Source organism: Kogia breviceps, chromosome 3 (genome assembly GCF_026419965.1).
Source record: "Kogia breviceps isolate mKogBre1 chromosome 3, mKogBre1 haplotype 1, whole genome shotgun sequence".
In the NCBI taxonomy this organism is placed as follows: Eukaryota; Metazoa; Chordata; class Mammalia; order Artiodactyla; family Physeteridae; genus Kogia; species Kogia breviceps.
In genome coordinates this window covers 78563012-78578062 of record NC_081312.1, presented here as the reverse complement: position 1 = coordinate 78578062, position 15051 = coordinate 78563012, and the positions used below count along the sequence as shown (strand labels likewise).

The window sequence follows — 15051 nt, the reverse complement described above, 5'->3', positions numbered from 1 at the left end:
AGGTACAACACCCTCCTTATTAGAGCAAAGAGGTTTCTTCATGGACACTTCAGTTACAGGCATCACAAAAGAGTGACAGAACCATAAGCAAGATGAGAGGAGGCAATGTAAGGCCAGGAGAAAGAATTTGAGGGACTGTGTGTGTGTGTCTGCTGTGGAGGGGTGTTGAGGAGGAGGACCGCAAGGAAAGAAAGCAAGGCACTAGCTCATAGATCGGGCTCTCCGTTCACGAGAGCAGGAAAACACAAGAGGCCCTCAAATGTCCTTCTAAGTCAACCAGTCCAGCACCCAAAGGAGGGAAACAGTCTGTGAGTGGGAGCATTTAATTTCCAGTTCTTTGGAAATTGAACAGAAGGGGCTAGGTTCAGTGGGCTTAGGGACCACAAATGGTACCACAATGGGAAAACCCTAAAAGGGAAGCAGTCTTGAGAGAAAAAATTTAATTGCAAAGTACCATATAGCTGTTTAAAAAAATTATTTGTTTAATTTATTTTGAAGAGGAACACGGTGATTAAACATCAAGATTTATAAAAAGCCTACGTAGTGCCTTTGAACCCCATCCATCCATCTTCTATCCACTACAGCAATGAATCTGTTTGATTATTTTCAGGAGTAATATTCTAAATATTTACCAACAGACTGAACAACTGAACAGACAACGTGCCTGGCTGTTATGGTAAGAACCAGCTGAATATCAACCCTACATTAGTTTTGTATTTGTCCTTAGAGATTTTTGTTAAGTAGTATCCATTTTCCCCTCCTTCTTTAGTTAAATAGTAATATGTCTATTCTTCTCACTCTCGCTTTTTCCCACTTAAAATATGTTAGAGTCTTCCATGTCAATATATACTTCCCTCATTCTTTTTTTTTTTTAAAACAGATGCTTAGCATTCCATCATGTACGCACACCCTTATTTGATAATTCCGTCATTGAGGATCACTTAGGTTGTCTTCAATCTTCCACTGTTACAAACAACGTCACAATACATAACATGGTACATAAATCATTTTTCATGTGTGAGCATATCTGAGGGTAGGCTTCGAGAAGTAGAACTGCCAAGTCAAAAGGTATATGCATTTGTAACTTAGATACTGCTAAATTGACCTCCACGCAGATTGTAACAATTTACACTTTCACAGGCAATGTAGAAGAGACAAGTCTATGCTACCATGTTGCCAATAGTCTGTTATCAAACTTTTGTAATTTTGCCAATCTTGGATGTGAAAAAATGGAATTTCAATGTAATTTATTTTGCATTTCTCCCATTTTGAGAGTGTTATCTTTCCATATGTTTAAAAAGCAGTTTCTGTCACTGTTCGTATTATTTGTCTTTTTTATTGGATGTTGGTCTCTTTTCTTAATGTCTAGAAGCTCTTATATAGAACATAGATTGAGCTTTTGTCTATGAAAAGAGTTGCAAATTTGGGGCTATGACAGATCTATTTTCATTATTTTAAGGAAGTATGTGCTAGTTAACATGTTATTGAGCTTTTAAATGAAGAATGGAAGTTGAATTTTGTCACGTGCACTTTTTAGCATCTAAAGAGATAATCATCTGAGTTTTCTTGTTAGAGCTGTTAATAGTGATGAATTATATTAACAGAATTCCCTATATCATATCATCTTTACATTCTGAGAATAAACTTCATTTGGTCTTAAAATGTGCTGTTTTATTTAGAATTTTAAAACTATAGTGAGACTGGTCTGTAGTTTTCTTTCTTTTTGGGGGGGCAGGCAATCTTTTTCAGGTATTTATATCAGTAAAAAGAATTTAGACATTTTTCTTCTTTTTGCAAAACTTTTCATTGGAGAGAAAGGAAAAGAAAAAGAGAACAAAAGTTACTGAAAAGACAACTTATTGGAAGCTTGGCCAAAAAGAAAAATTGAGTAGATCGGTGTTTTGTGACCACCTAGAGGGGTGGGAGGGAGGGAGACCCAACAGGGAAGAGATATGGGAACATATGTACACGTATAACTGATTCACTTTGTTATAAAGCAGAAACTAACACACTATTGTAAAGCAATTATACTCCAATAAAGATGTAATAAAAAAAAAGATTTAAAGGGGGTTGAGTAGAAGGGAGAAGAGAGAAAAGGAGGAGGAGAAAAGGGAGGAGAAGCAGAGAGGGAGAGGGGGAGGGAGAGGACAGAAAGGGGGAGGAAAGAGACAGAGGAAGGAGGGAGGGAGGGGAAGTGAGTGGGAGAGGAGAAGACAGAGAAACTGATGGGGGTGCAAATATGCTCTTGACAGAAATTTCTGGAAAAAAAAAACTGATTCAAACTAAATCCTTTCAGATAAGAGTCTACTTAATAAGCCTCTGATAAGATGGCTTTCTCCACCTTCCAAGGATTACTGCTCTGTTACTTCAGTGACCTGGAAATCACAAAAGATTATCTTAACTCATGGCCATCTGATGTTATTTGGAGCCAACCCTGCTGGCACTTTTTTGAGTAGTGATGTATATAAGAACTCCTTTTGGCCCATGTAGAGTGTGTGTTCCCCCAGCCACAGTTCTTCCTTCCACAAGTTCTGTAAAGAATGTAAGAATTATTTCCTTTCACAGGTCACACTGTCCATCCAGATCAATGACCTGTCCTGATCTCTGTAATCTTCAGGCGTGAATATGGTGACTCAGATGGTTTTCTTTCTACATTCTGGGGGTTGAAGTGATTACCTAATAACCTGCTCTTATTCTACAGTTTATAGAGGTTCAATTACAGCCTTTATCAATCTACTCTGAGCTAAGTATTTATGAAGAATGGATTTATGTATATCTGCAACATAGAAAGATGCTTTGATATCCAGGAGACCTGACCACAGGCATGCACTGTAGATCAAAGATGCATCTTACCAGATTCTGGCACAATTTACCAATACTAAAAAGGATTTAAACAGGAAACCCATGTGTGTGTGGGGGGGTGGGGAGAAGCCTGCAGGCACTTTACAAGACTCAGGTTGTTTGTTCATTAATTAAAAAAATAATTATTAACACCGATTATGGGCCAGGCTAAGCCTATATTATGTTGAGACAAGAAAATGCATAGGACCAGACTGACATAGTACCTACCAGCTATCACGGGGTATGCAGCTACATAATAATTCTTTTTGCATTCAATGTGCGAAATCAGAGTTATTGTTTTTTTTAAGCTTGGTAAATTTATCTACTCACTTTTTACTAGAAAACAGTTTCTTGATGTTAAGAATATCTTTAATCTGAGCCAGTCAAAGAACCTCAGAAGATAGTTGGATAAATTAGGACTAACATGGCTTATTCAGATTTACTTTGATTTGGGTCCACTCACGGATGCTAAGTAAAACTAATGGAGACTGAGATAAGGCCAAGTGTGGGACAGTGTTGGTATTAGCACCAGATTAGGTTCCAGCCCTCCCTGCCAAAGCTATAAATACAAATGACCAATTTAACAGCATGAAAAGACCACCCTAAAGATCTATACCTGGGATCTAATCAGTTGTTCTGCACCTTCTCTCAATTACAGGATCCCTGCCACGTTTATGGGGACTTTTAATGTGAGCATCACATTTTTGAAGGCCATATCATTATGACCATGTTTGATCTGAGGGTGGAAAAACATGAGCTCAAATAATGCCTGCACAAGGTCACTCTGAACGGAGCTGTAAACTGGAATCAATAAGAGACTACTGTGGAAAAGAAAAACCACGTCAGGGAAAGGGCTCAGATGCCATGGAGATTGCAGCTCTGAAAAGGGGTGCCATTAAAATTACTTTCGATTCTGTGCGGAAAGTGAAATTAGTTAAGAACAAGTTTTGTTCAATAACACTATTTAAGGGCCTCTGGAGAAGGGAAGGATGATAAAAGACAGAAGGACGGGCACATCATTTCCGTTGAGTGTGGCAACAGGATATGATTTACATAAGAAAATTAAATCATCATGATGGTTAGAAGAACTGAACTGCAGCTCATATGGAAATTAGCCTAGCCATGAATCAACTGAGTCACAACGCATGTGTATGACTTCTCAGGCGTAAAGAAGGCAATTGCTTAAGACTTTACGAGTGATGGACCCCCTAATTGAAAACTGGCTTTCCTGCCAAATACTATGGAAGTATAGAAGTATCTTTTCTCATTTATGATTATTATATTATACCCTGTGCTTAGATACTCCACAACTTCTCATTCTCTACCCCTACTTTGGGGTATATCTCATTCACTCCTATGACTGAAACTGCTATCCTCTATAAAGTCTCACCCAGCACTCTCCTATGAGCCCAATATTCTACCCATGTGTCTCAAATGTATGTCCAATCAACGTGTCCAAGGTTTATGTCATTGTATTCCATCCCAAATAGGTCCTCCACATCAGCATCCAACCAGTTATTTGAGCAAGGAAAAGGAGAGGTATCCTTTTCTCCTCTGTTTTTTTACTTCTCATAGGTCATCTAGCCGTGTAACTCCAAAAAGCTTTACTGATATGTCCCTTCCTTTCTTATTTTTACTGCGATTGCTTTTGCTCAAGTTCTTACCATCATTTGCCTGGACTGCTGTAGAAGAGCTTGACGGACTGGATTCCAGTCTTTTACTGTCCCAACTCTTCTTTATATTGCTCTTAGTTATAATGTATTTCTTTTTGTAAATGTATTTTTATTTGTTTTATTTTTGGCTGTGCCGCACGGCTTGCGGGATCTTAGGTCCCTGACCAGGGATTGAACCTGCGCCGTTGGCAGTGACAGTGTGGAGTCCTTCCTAACCACTGGATCGCCAGGGAATTCCCTATAATGTATTTCTTTTTAATTTTTAAATTTTTAAAAATTGTTTTAAAATCTTTATTGGAGTATAATTGCTTTACAATGGTGTGTTAGTTTCTGCTTTATAACAAAGTGAACATATGTTCCCATATCTCTTCCCTCTTGCGTCACCCTCTCTCCCACCCTCCCTATCCCACCCCTCTAGGGGGGTCACAAACCACCTAGCTGATCTCCCTGTGCCATGCGGCTGCTTCCCACTAGCTATCCACCCTACATTTGGTAGTGTATATACATCCATGCCACTGTCTCACTTTGTCACATAATGTATTTCTTAACAACAACAAAAAGCAAAATGATCCCAACACACCAACATCACAACAAACAAATCCAACATGGCCATGTTGCTCCCATACATACTATTTTTCAAAGGCTCTCAGTGGCCTGTAAGACAAAGTTCAGATTCTTTAGCAAGTCACATTGTGACCCTCCTCTCCTTTGGGGTCTTGTGTTCTTTCCATACGCCCTGTGATATAGCTACACCAAGTCTCTTGCCATTCCCCAAACACGTCACGTCTTTCATCCTGAGATTTGCAGTGTTTTCCTCTGCCTGGAATGCCCTTTATAACTTGTCTGCTGAGAATTCCTAATCTTAAATTTCCTCATCTGGACAACAGGCTGATAATAGTGTTTACTTCAGAGAGTTGTCATGAAGACAAAGTAAAATGATCTGTTCCCCACGGTGCCTGGTATATAGAAGCAACCACCAAATGTTAGCAGTCATTGTCACTGCTTGTCATTGACATCACTGTCATCTTTGTGTTTTTCAGATCTGAACAAAAACATCTCCTTTGCTCAAAATCTCCCCTGACTTACCTGGAAGTGTTAGTCACCCCTCCTCTCTGCTCCTATATGCCTAATTGCAGTACCATCTTACATCAATTTCAAAATTGATGGAATTTTCATATTTTAGCATCTCTGATACTGGGGTACCTCGTGTCATCTATGACATGTCATGGTTTAATCGGCAGCAATTTTTGTTTCTTAGTAGTACTTGGAATAATGATGTTTCTTATGAGTAGCATATTAGATGACACCTATACTTATAATAACTGCCATAAAAACTTGATTATCCAGAGTGGATAATGCACATTTATAGTAGATGAGAAATCTCACATTTTCTATGAATCCTTGAACCATCTCCATAAAAAAAGGGACTGCTACTTGGGACTCTACAGTAGCCAAGAGATACTTCATTTGTATATACTGCAGTGTAGCAAGGCACCACCTCCTGAACCACAGAGAGAGAGCCTGATGAAGTAGCATGCTGTCACCTCCTTCAGTTAAGTGCCCCTACCTGAGAGCCAAACAATGGCCAGACCCAGAGCAAAAGTGGGGAGAGGCTAGCTTGTGATACTGGGTCCCAATAACCCAGGATTTAAGCTGAGAAGGTAAAGCAATGACATGGAGAGGAAAGTGAAGGAATGTGGTGGGAAAGGCCAAGAGATCTTACTTCTAGACAGCCCTGTCCAATAGAGCTACAATGCAAGCCACAGATATAATTTTAAATGTTCTAGTGGCCGTGCTTAAAAATGAAAAGAAACAGGTCAATTAAGATTAATATTATATTTTACTTATTTAACCCAATATATTAAAAATACTATTTTACCGTGTAACCATTATAAAAAAAAGCAGAAATAAAATATTTTGCATGTTTTTTGGTACTGTCTTCAAAATCTGGTGTGTGTTTGATTTGTGCAGCACCTCTCAGTCTGGATTAGCCACGTTTCAACTGCTCAGCAGCTGCACGCGGCCAGTGCCTGACACACTGGGCGGCACAATTCTAGACTGTTCTTTGACCAACTCAGTTAACTAATGAGTCAACAGTAACAGGTATTTCAACAGTGGCTCTTTTCACCACACGACACTGGCAATGTTTAAGATTTATTTTTATATTTTAAAATTCATTTTAGAATAGTAATTTTCCTCCAAATTCTTTTTGTGTCTCATTTTGGCTGACTTTGTTTTAACCATAATTTGAGGCTATTCCTATGTCCTTCACATCTTCCCTTCCCTCTGTTGGTTAAAGGAGAGGTGACTCCTTTATTCAATTACAGACCTTTCGCCAGTAAGACGGTCCTTGAGAGAGGGACGAGGAGTCTATGGCTCATTTTAGGATCGCCAGCGTCTGTCACAGTGCCTAACACATAGCGGGCACTGACGAAATACCTTTGAATACCCATTAAGAGGTGAACTAAGCTTGACAATATTCTCAACCTGGGCTGCACAGTGGGATTATGTGGGTAGTGAAAAAAAGAAATGCTGATACCTGGTCCCACCCCTAGAGATGCTACTGGTAGGTCTGGAATTTGGCCCGGGTGTTGAAATTTTTAAAATCTCCCCCAGGTGATCCTACTATGCAGCCAGGGTTGAGAACCACTGCTCTAGGGCTTTCTTAGAACAGCTTATTGTGGCCACATACTTGCTTTCCTGACTCAAGGTCCAGTTTGCCTCAACTCGATTCCCTCTCTCAGAACAGATCACAGTTTTTTTAAGAAACCTGGTAGAGAAGAAGCTAAACAGAACTCCCAAGAGTGATTTGCAAATTCTTTTTCCAAGGCATCAAAGAAGATTTTCAGTGTTCTAAATCTCTTCATATTTATCTTCTTCCACCAAAAAGAATAAAATTCACAACATAAGTGTTTTAAAATGCTAGCAAATTTGAAGAGAAAGGATCCTAAGGCCATTACAGTATACGAGCCAATAATATCCACACATACTCATTGCAGAATTTTCTAGATACAGAATAACAGCAATTAAATATAGAAATCGATAGCCAAGATATGGAAGCAACCTAAATGTCCATTGACAGATGAATAAAGAAGATGTGGTACATATATACAGTGGAATGGAATATTACTGAGCCATAAAGAAGAATGAAATAATGCCACTTGCAGTAACATGGGTGGACCTAGAGATTAGCATACTAAGTGAAGTAAGCCAAAGACAAATATCATGTATTGCTTATATGTGGAATCTTAAAAAATGATACAAATGAACTTATTTATAAAACAGAAAGAGACTCACAGACATAGAAAACAAACTTACGATTACCAAAGGAGAAAAGCGGGTGGGGAGAGGGATAAATTAGCAGTTTGGGTTTAACATATAACAAAACAGATAAACAACAAGGACCTACTGTATAGCACAGGGAACTATACTCAATCTTTTGTAATAGACTATAAGGGAAAAGAATCTGAAAAGGGATATATATATATATATATATATATATATATATATATATATATATATATATATATTCACTGTGTTTTATATTCACTGAAACTAACACAATATTGTAAATCAACTAGACTTCAATAAAAATTTAAAAAATTTTTAAATTTAAACAAATAAAAATGGGAAAAAGAAAGGAATGGAACTGAAATACACATGAGCCTCATTTCAACGTCCCTATATATATGTCAAAAGTAGAAATTATTAATTGGGGGTCAGCAAAGGGAGATATTTCGTGCTCTTCTTTAGGCCATTTAGGTTATATTTACATAGAATAATCATAAAGCAACACATCTACTGTAATATATCACATATAAAACCTAATTTTAGCCACATAACCTGTAAGTGTTGGTATTACTATCTGCTCTCAAAATGATACTTGGCCTGATGGCATTATGGCACTACTTCTATCATATATAAGGTTCAGCTATGGCCAAGAGAGAAGTCTGACTTCTGCTTCAACACAAATGAGACCTCATCCAGGAGGAGGGAGCAATGAACTCTGCACCAAGGGACCAGCTGGAATGAAGTTTCTCTGACTCATGGACTGAGAATTTCCCTGCCAATTTCCAGGGTGGTTTGGCCATACTTTATGGATTTACCCTGCTTAATGGTCTTTTGTTGATGGTGTGGTATCATGTAGCCTTAGTAATAAATAGAAACAGCATGCTGATATACCCCTAAAGTTTCCTACATGCATTTCCTCTGGCTTTCTAGCAAAGACAAAAGCCCCCTCTAACTACCCCACACTTTTTTTTCTTTATTGAGATAGTATTGACATATAGCATTAGATTAGTTTCAGGTGTACAACGTAATGATTCCATATACGTATATATGGTGAAATGATCATCACAATAAGTCTAGTTAACATCTGTCAGCATGCAGAGTTACACATTTTTTTCTTGTAATGAGAACTTTTAAGATCTACTCTCTTAGCAACTTTCAAATATACAATACAGTATTATTAACTACAGTCAGCATCCTGTAAATCACGTTCCTCATGACCTATTTATTTTATAATTGGAAACTGTGCCCCACACTTATGTTTTACATCTAGGCTGAATTTGAGAAACCAGAATAGGAAACATCCAAAAGGCGTTAAACTTTCACATTCACTACCAGGGCTCAACAAAAGTTCCCAAGTCCTGCCAAAACCATGGAGGAAGGAATATAACTCGGTAAGATTTTTAAGTCAGTACTGGGTCTCATGCGTATCACTTCCATCCGCTAACCCCAGAGGGCTGATGGTTGCCAAGTGACTGGATGTGTGACATTCACCTGGCCCCAATTTCCTTTCTGAAAAGAATGGAAAATACAACACAAGTTTCCAAGTTGCTATACTCGTAAAACCAGAAAGATAATCACCATCCTCCTGCACAACTGCATCAGCCTTGCATGGACGTCGTCTGTCAGTTAACAGGGACTGTGAATCCTCTTGGGATCCATGAAGAGACAAAGAGAGAAAGCCTTCTCTCGCAAAGTTTACAGAAACAGGAGTGATGTTAAAGGATTTAAAATCTCACGGCAGGGCTTCCCTGGTGACGCAGTGGTTGAGAGTCCGCCTGCCGATGCAGGGGACACGGGTTCATGCCCCGGTCCGGGAAGATCCCACATGCCGCGGAGCGGCTGGGCCCGTGGGCCATGGCCGCTGAGCCTGCGCGTCCGGAGCCTGTGCTCCGCAACGGGAGAGGCTACAACAGTGAGAGGCCCGCGTACTGAAAAAGTATATATATATATATATATATATATATATATATATATAAATCTCACAGCAGATTTAAAAGGTGATATAAAAGTTACAGGACCAAAAAAAAAAAAAAAAGTTACAGGACAACTCCATCTAAGCTGAGTACAGCTCCACCATGGGAAGATGGTCTAATGGACTCATCGGAGCTGCCAGTGCTCAGGCGGGATGCACAGGGCAGTGGGTGTCAGAGAAAGATGGAGAAAGGAAGGACGTTTCAGAACATCACACCTCCTACCTTTCTGGAAGAACTCTTTGAGTCTGTCCTTGAACGGCTGCAGATACTCCTTTGGTGACTCCTTACACACAACTGCCATCTGTTTCTCACTTGCTGTGAAGAGAAGGTGGCAATTAGACTTCTTCAAGAACATGGATTTGCTGAACTTGTGCTCTGTGCTCTGCACTTGGGTTTTAATAGTGCAAAATCCTTATCCATCATCGTTTATCCAAATTACAGGGGAGAGAGCAGAAACAATTAGCTCACTTTACACCTTTCTTCAGGAATAGGGAAATGCATCACCTTCAAGTTTTTTATTTTTTATTTTTAAAGACACGGCAAAACCTCTGACTTGGGACAGGTGAAGTACTCTGCTTTTGGTCTCTCCAAAATAGAGGCAAGAACTACTCAAGGACTAGTTCTAGGGAATTAAGGGCCCAGACCCTCTTCAGATTCATACTCTAAAAGTGGAGCTTAAAATAGATTTTGCAGAAATTTTCACCAAACTGGCGATTCCTCAAGGTGACACCCACATCCCAGCATGACAACTAACCCCAGGTTAGGGAGGACCAAATCTCTCTTCACTCCTGTTCACCTCCCCGTCCCATTAACACATGTGAAACATTTTATACATAATTTACTTCAGACAGGATATCTGGAATTTACAAGAGGTTGCTTTTTTTTGATAATCAAGCCCCTCAAATTAGATAGTTCTGACTTGGTGACATGGAGACCACAATAAACCATAGTTCACTGGCATAAAAAGCAGTTAACCCAGGCAAGAGGCATTTTCTCAAGGTTTCTGTATGTTTGTGCCAGTGGCAGAAATGCATTGGGTAAAAAAATGCTTCATTTCTCCAAAGCTAGAGCTGAGTCATGATCATTTTGTCTGTTGATCATGGCCAGAAATTACTGATATGTCCTTATTCAAGAGAATATATTAAAGCATTAGATTTTCGCCTGGAAATCATGCTACCTGGTTCAAAAAATAGAGAAAGATATATTCTTGGAGTAATTTACAGAAGCACAGAGGTAAGGCATTTTGGAAGAAGATGGGTGGAAAGGATTCCTTTACTTATGTTGGGAAATTTGTATACAAGAACTTTGTGTTTCCAAAACCAGCACCCCAGAATGTTTACTATGTAAGGCAATCCACAAGCACGTCAGCACTGAAGCTCAAAACAGGCAAAAGAGGTCACTCAAGGGTCCCTCGAAATTAGCTGCCTGACACTTTCTCTTACAATATTGCCAACTAGATTGCTGAAATACTAGGCAACTCTGGGAGGCTACCAGATTGTGCTCAAGACGAAAGCATGATGTGAGGGAACTCTGTCAAGTTCCGCATCAGCTACATTCCCAGAATCAGCTCCAGGGACTCCCACCTGAGATCATGAGGCCAATCACAGGACACAAGGGACTAAGTTTAGGCTCTTGCTATTGACAATGTTATTTTCTAAAAGTTTTTAATAGAGCTTATTTTGAATATCTGTGATTAACTATTCTGATAACCATACCAGTGCTATGTAGGAAACCCTGTCCATTGGGACACAAAGACTCATTTCTTTTTTTAAAATGATCTATCTTACCTGGAACAAATTCCTTAAAACCAGCCAAAACCATCATTTCAAAACACTCCTTTTTTCCCCCCTACATTTTTACCTTTATTTCTCAGTGTATTTGTCCTCTCTACAATGACTACTTAATAATTTTCTACTATTATCAGATTTCCCTTTACCTCTTTCCTAGTAGATGGGCCTGTGGCCAAATGATAAGTACCTCCCTTCCCACCACTATTCTGTTCTCAAAATAATGGCTTTGGGCTAGAGTGATATCAAGGACAGAGAGGAGTGGGACAGGGTATATAGAGCTGGAATATATTTAGGAGGTAGAACAAATTGCTGATGCAGTTGACATAAAGTTGAGGGAGAGGAAGGATGAGCAAGGTGTGGCTGCAAGTGCCATTTACTGAGATGGGGGAGAGGTGAGTGTATTGGTTTTTTTGGTTTTTTTCTTTTGTTTTAAGGGAGAGGAGATCAAAAGTTAACTTTGAAACTTGTTTTTCCTGGTCTCTGTGAATTATAAGGCAAGATCATCCACTGAAAACAAAGAGGGAAAGGTACACAAAAAAGATGAAACTCTTAATGGGTTCTCGTTACTCATTCAACTGAATTCAAACTCCCAGGCCTGAGATTTAAGGCCTTTTCCATGATAGTACCATTCTACCTTTCAGTTCTATTTCCCCATATATTTGACCAATGAAATCAAAATTATGCAATGTTTCCAACTTATATAAACCAGTGTTCCCAGCTCCAAGCCTTCATTCATGTGGTTCTCTGCCCATCCTGCTCTCATCCCCAAAATACCTTCTACCGCATTTGACAAAGTCCTGTTCATCCTAAAAAAGTTTCTCTGAGATGCTGCCACCACCATAAAACCTTTCCAATCCAAAGATTTTGCATCTTTCAAATATCTACCTTCCAGAGAGCATTTATGTTTTACCTTTAATTATATTTAGTTGTATATTTCTATTAATCCCTGCAAAGCCATCATGGAGGATTCATTTACTCATCTCCAAACTTTTCCAGAGACCTCCATGCATACCTGGCCAAAGCATCAGATCTCCTCACCTTAACTAGCTTCTTGTGCAGAGGAAAGTGGAAAAAAAATTAGCAATGTTGATCCAGACTCCGAGCGGGCTCTCCAGGGGTACAGTATGACCTCCTTGTCTCTTTACTCTTTTCCTTCCTTCCCAGGAAGGTACATCAAGGGGTCCTAGTCTCTTCATTCACAAACCCTGTGACTGTCCCAAGCTGATGTGAAAGGACTCAGTGTATTTTAAAGACCCTCCCCACCCCCAAAACATCCACCACTTCATGCTGTACGGCACAAGAAGGTAGTAAAGATAATTCTCCTGACTGAGCAGTTATGACAGCAGGCCTAGAAGCAGGAGATTGGTCAGACACACTTTGGAAGAGGCCTGCTTTCAAGAATCTACATTTTCAATGAACTTTCATGACCACATAAGCTTTTCTGATGATATCCAGCCATGATTCTGAGAACACAGGAAGCCATATTTATTCTCACAATATAAATTGGGAGAGGCTTTTAAATTCTTTAGCCCTCTACTACATTCAAATTCCAACAATTCCATTTATAGGGAACTATTTTTCATGAACACAAATAATATATGGTAAGGCCTGCATTTTGGTAAGAGGACATACTTGAAGCCGTGACAGTAATTTCTTCAAGGTTACTTCTTCCTAGCAAATGCAAAGCCCAAGGCAGAGCTTCTTTTTCTAAATACACAAGCAAAGCCTCCACCTCTGCCTGAATTAAAAGGGTTGATCATGGCAGCTCTCCTTTTGTCCTATCTGTGCTGACAGGGCCCATGGGGTCCATCAAACTGCCCGGATTTTATGAGGCCAGGTAGTGGTATGGCAACGGGCTCATGCTTGGATCGAGACCTACCTGAGTGCAGGTGGGCTGTAGCTTTTCTCATCTGCAAAATGGGGACCCCCCCTTCCTCATAGGCAAGATATATGAATTGTGAGATAACACATGTAAAGTGGTTTGCAAAATGCCTGGCACTAGCAAGTGGCCTCGTATTTATTATTTGTCACTTTCATGCCTTTGGTTGAAACATGTCATAGCCAGAACAGCAAGAGAGTCATGGCTAGGGATTATGTGCTACAAATTCTACACTCTATTTACAAAAATATGCCCCAGTGCAAATCTTCTGTTTGGAACAAAGAGATAATGATTTTTGTTCCCTTGCTGATGTTCCACCACCCACTATGAGAATTCAAGGAAGAAACTCCTGGAGAAAGATGAAGCAAAATGTGAAGCAAGTGCCCTGGGCCTCCGAGCTTCATGGTTTTGAAATAAGAAACACTGAAACCAGTGCAAAGGAGAGCAGCTCCCCTGCTGTGCCCGAGGCCTTCTCTGCCCCCCAATGGGCACAGCCTCCCATGTGGCCTGTTAGAATTAAACTTCTCCACACGATCAAAGCAGAGGGCTGCCCTCTGACTGACTGAGCACAGTCGCACATTCAATGGCCAGGCAGCTTGCCCGCTCCAACTTATTAACTTGGCTTATCCAGGATGCATTCTAGCAGACAAACGGGAGACCTGAAGACTAATTAACAATGACAATGGAGACTGGCAGTGCATAAAGGAAAGAGGTCCCTGACAAATTCCCAATGTCATTAATTATCCAACCAGAAGATGCTTATGCAATATTGCTAGACCACCAAGGTTGCCTCAGACACAGGCTGTGCCAGGAGTTCCAATGTTAAAAGCCAAAGTCACACGGGTTCTTTCTCTCTCTCTCCTTTTTCTATTAAGTTTGACAGAATTAAAGTACATATTAATTCCTGAAGTTAGTTACTAATAGGTGATCATTGTGAGAGATGAAATATTGAAAACCAATACATAATAAAATAATTGACACTAAATTGAGATTATTCTCATTTAAAGGCTAAGAGCTTGTGAAGCATTTAAAATATAAAATACAGCATATAAAATATAGCCAATACTTTATAATAACTATAAATGGAGTATAATCTTTAAAAATTGTAGGTCACTACATTGTATGCCTGAAACTTATGTAACATTGTACATCAACTATACCTCAATGAAAAAAATTTAAAAATAGGTTAAGTGCTTGTGAAGCATTTTAGAGAAAGATACAGCTTTGAATGTTTTAAGATTTCAGATATTAGACTGGTTAGGTCATAAGTGGTTGTCTGTTTTTTTTGGTTTTTGACCTTTAAGAACAAGGAATAAAGTTTATTGAGTAACTGAAAAAGCATGCGTAGGTTATAAGGATACAGAGGCAAGGCCCAGATATAATTCATCAAAATGTAATACATGTTTAATCATTTTAACAGCTCAAACGTATATGTGCATTTTTAGGAATATATGGCGCACGTCTCTTGCTGTATGAGTTGCAGGACCTATGGGCTTAGTCATGAAGTCAGAATACATTTTTAGAGAAAAGGAAAGACGTATCTAGGCTCTGCTTTTTAACTCTGGGATTCTCTCTTTTCTCCTCTGTTGACCTAATTCCTACCC

General features: G+C 39.4%; 1 protein-coding gene across 5 annotated transcripts in view; it reads right to left on the bottom strand.

The window, feature by feature from the left end:
• Positions 1-15051, bottom strand: part of FMN1 (formin 1) — a 447127-nt gene that overhangs the window by 97628 nt on the left and 334448 nt on the right. For all 5 annotated transcript variants that reach the window (XM_059056125.2, XM_067028908.1, XM_067028906.1 and 2 more), the window contains one exon: positions 10001-10093. In XM_059056125.2, coding sequence (XP_058912108.1) covers positions 10001-10093 — 93 coding nt within the window. The remainder of the gene's footprint in view (positions 1-10000; positions 10094-15051) is intronic.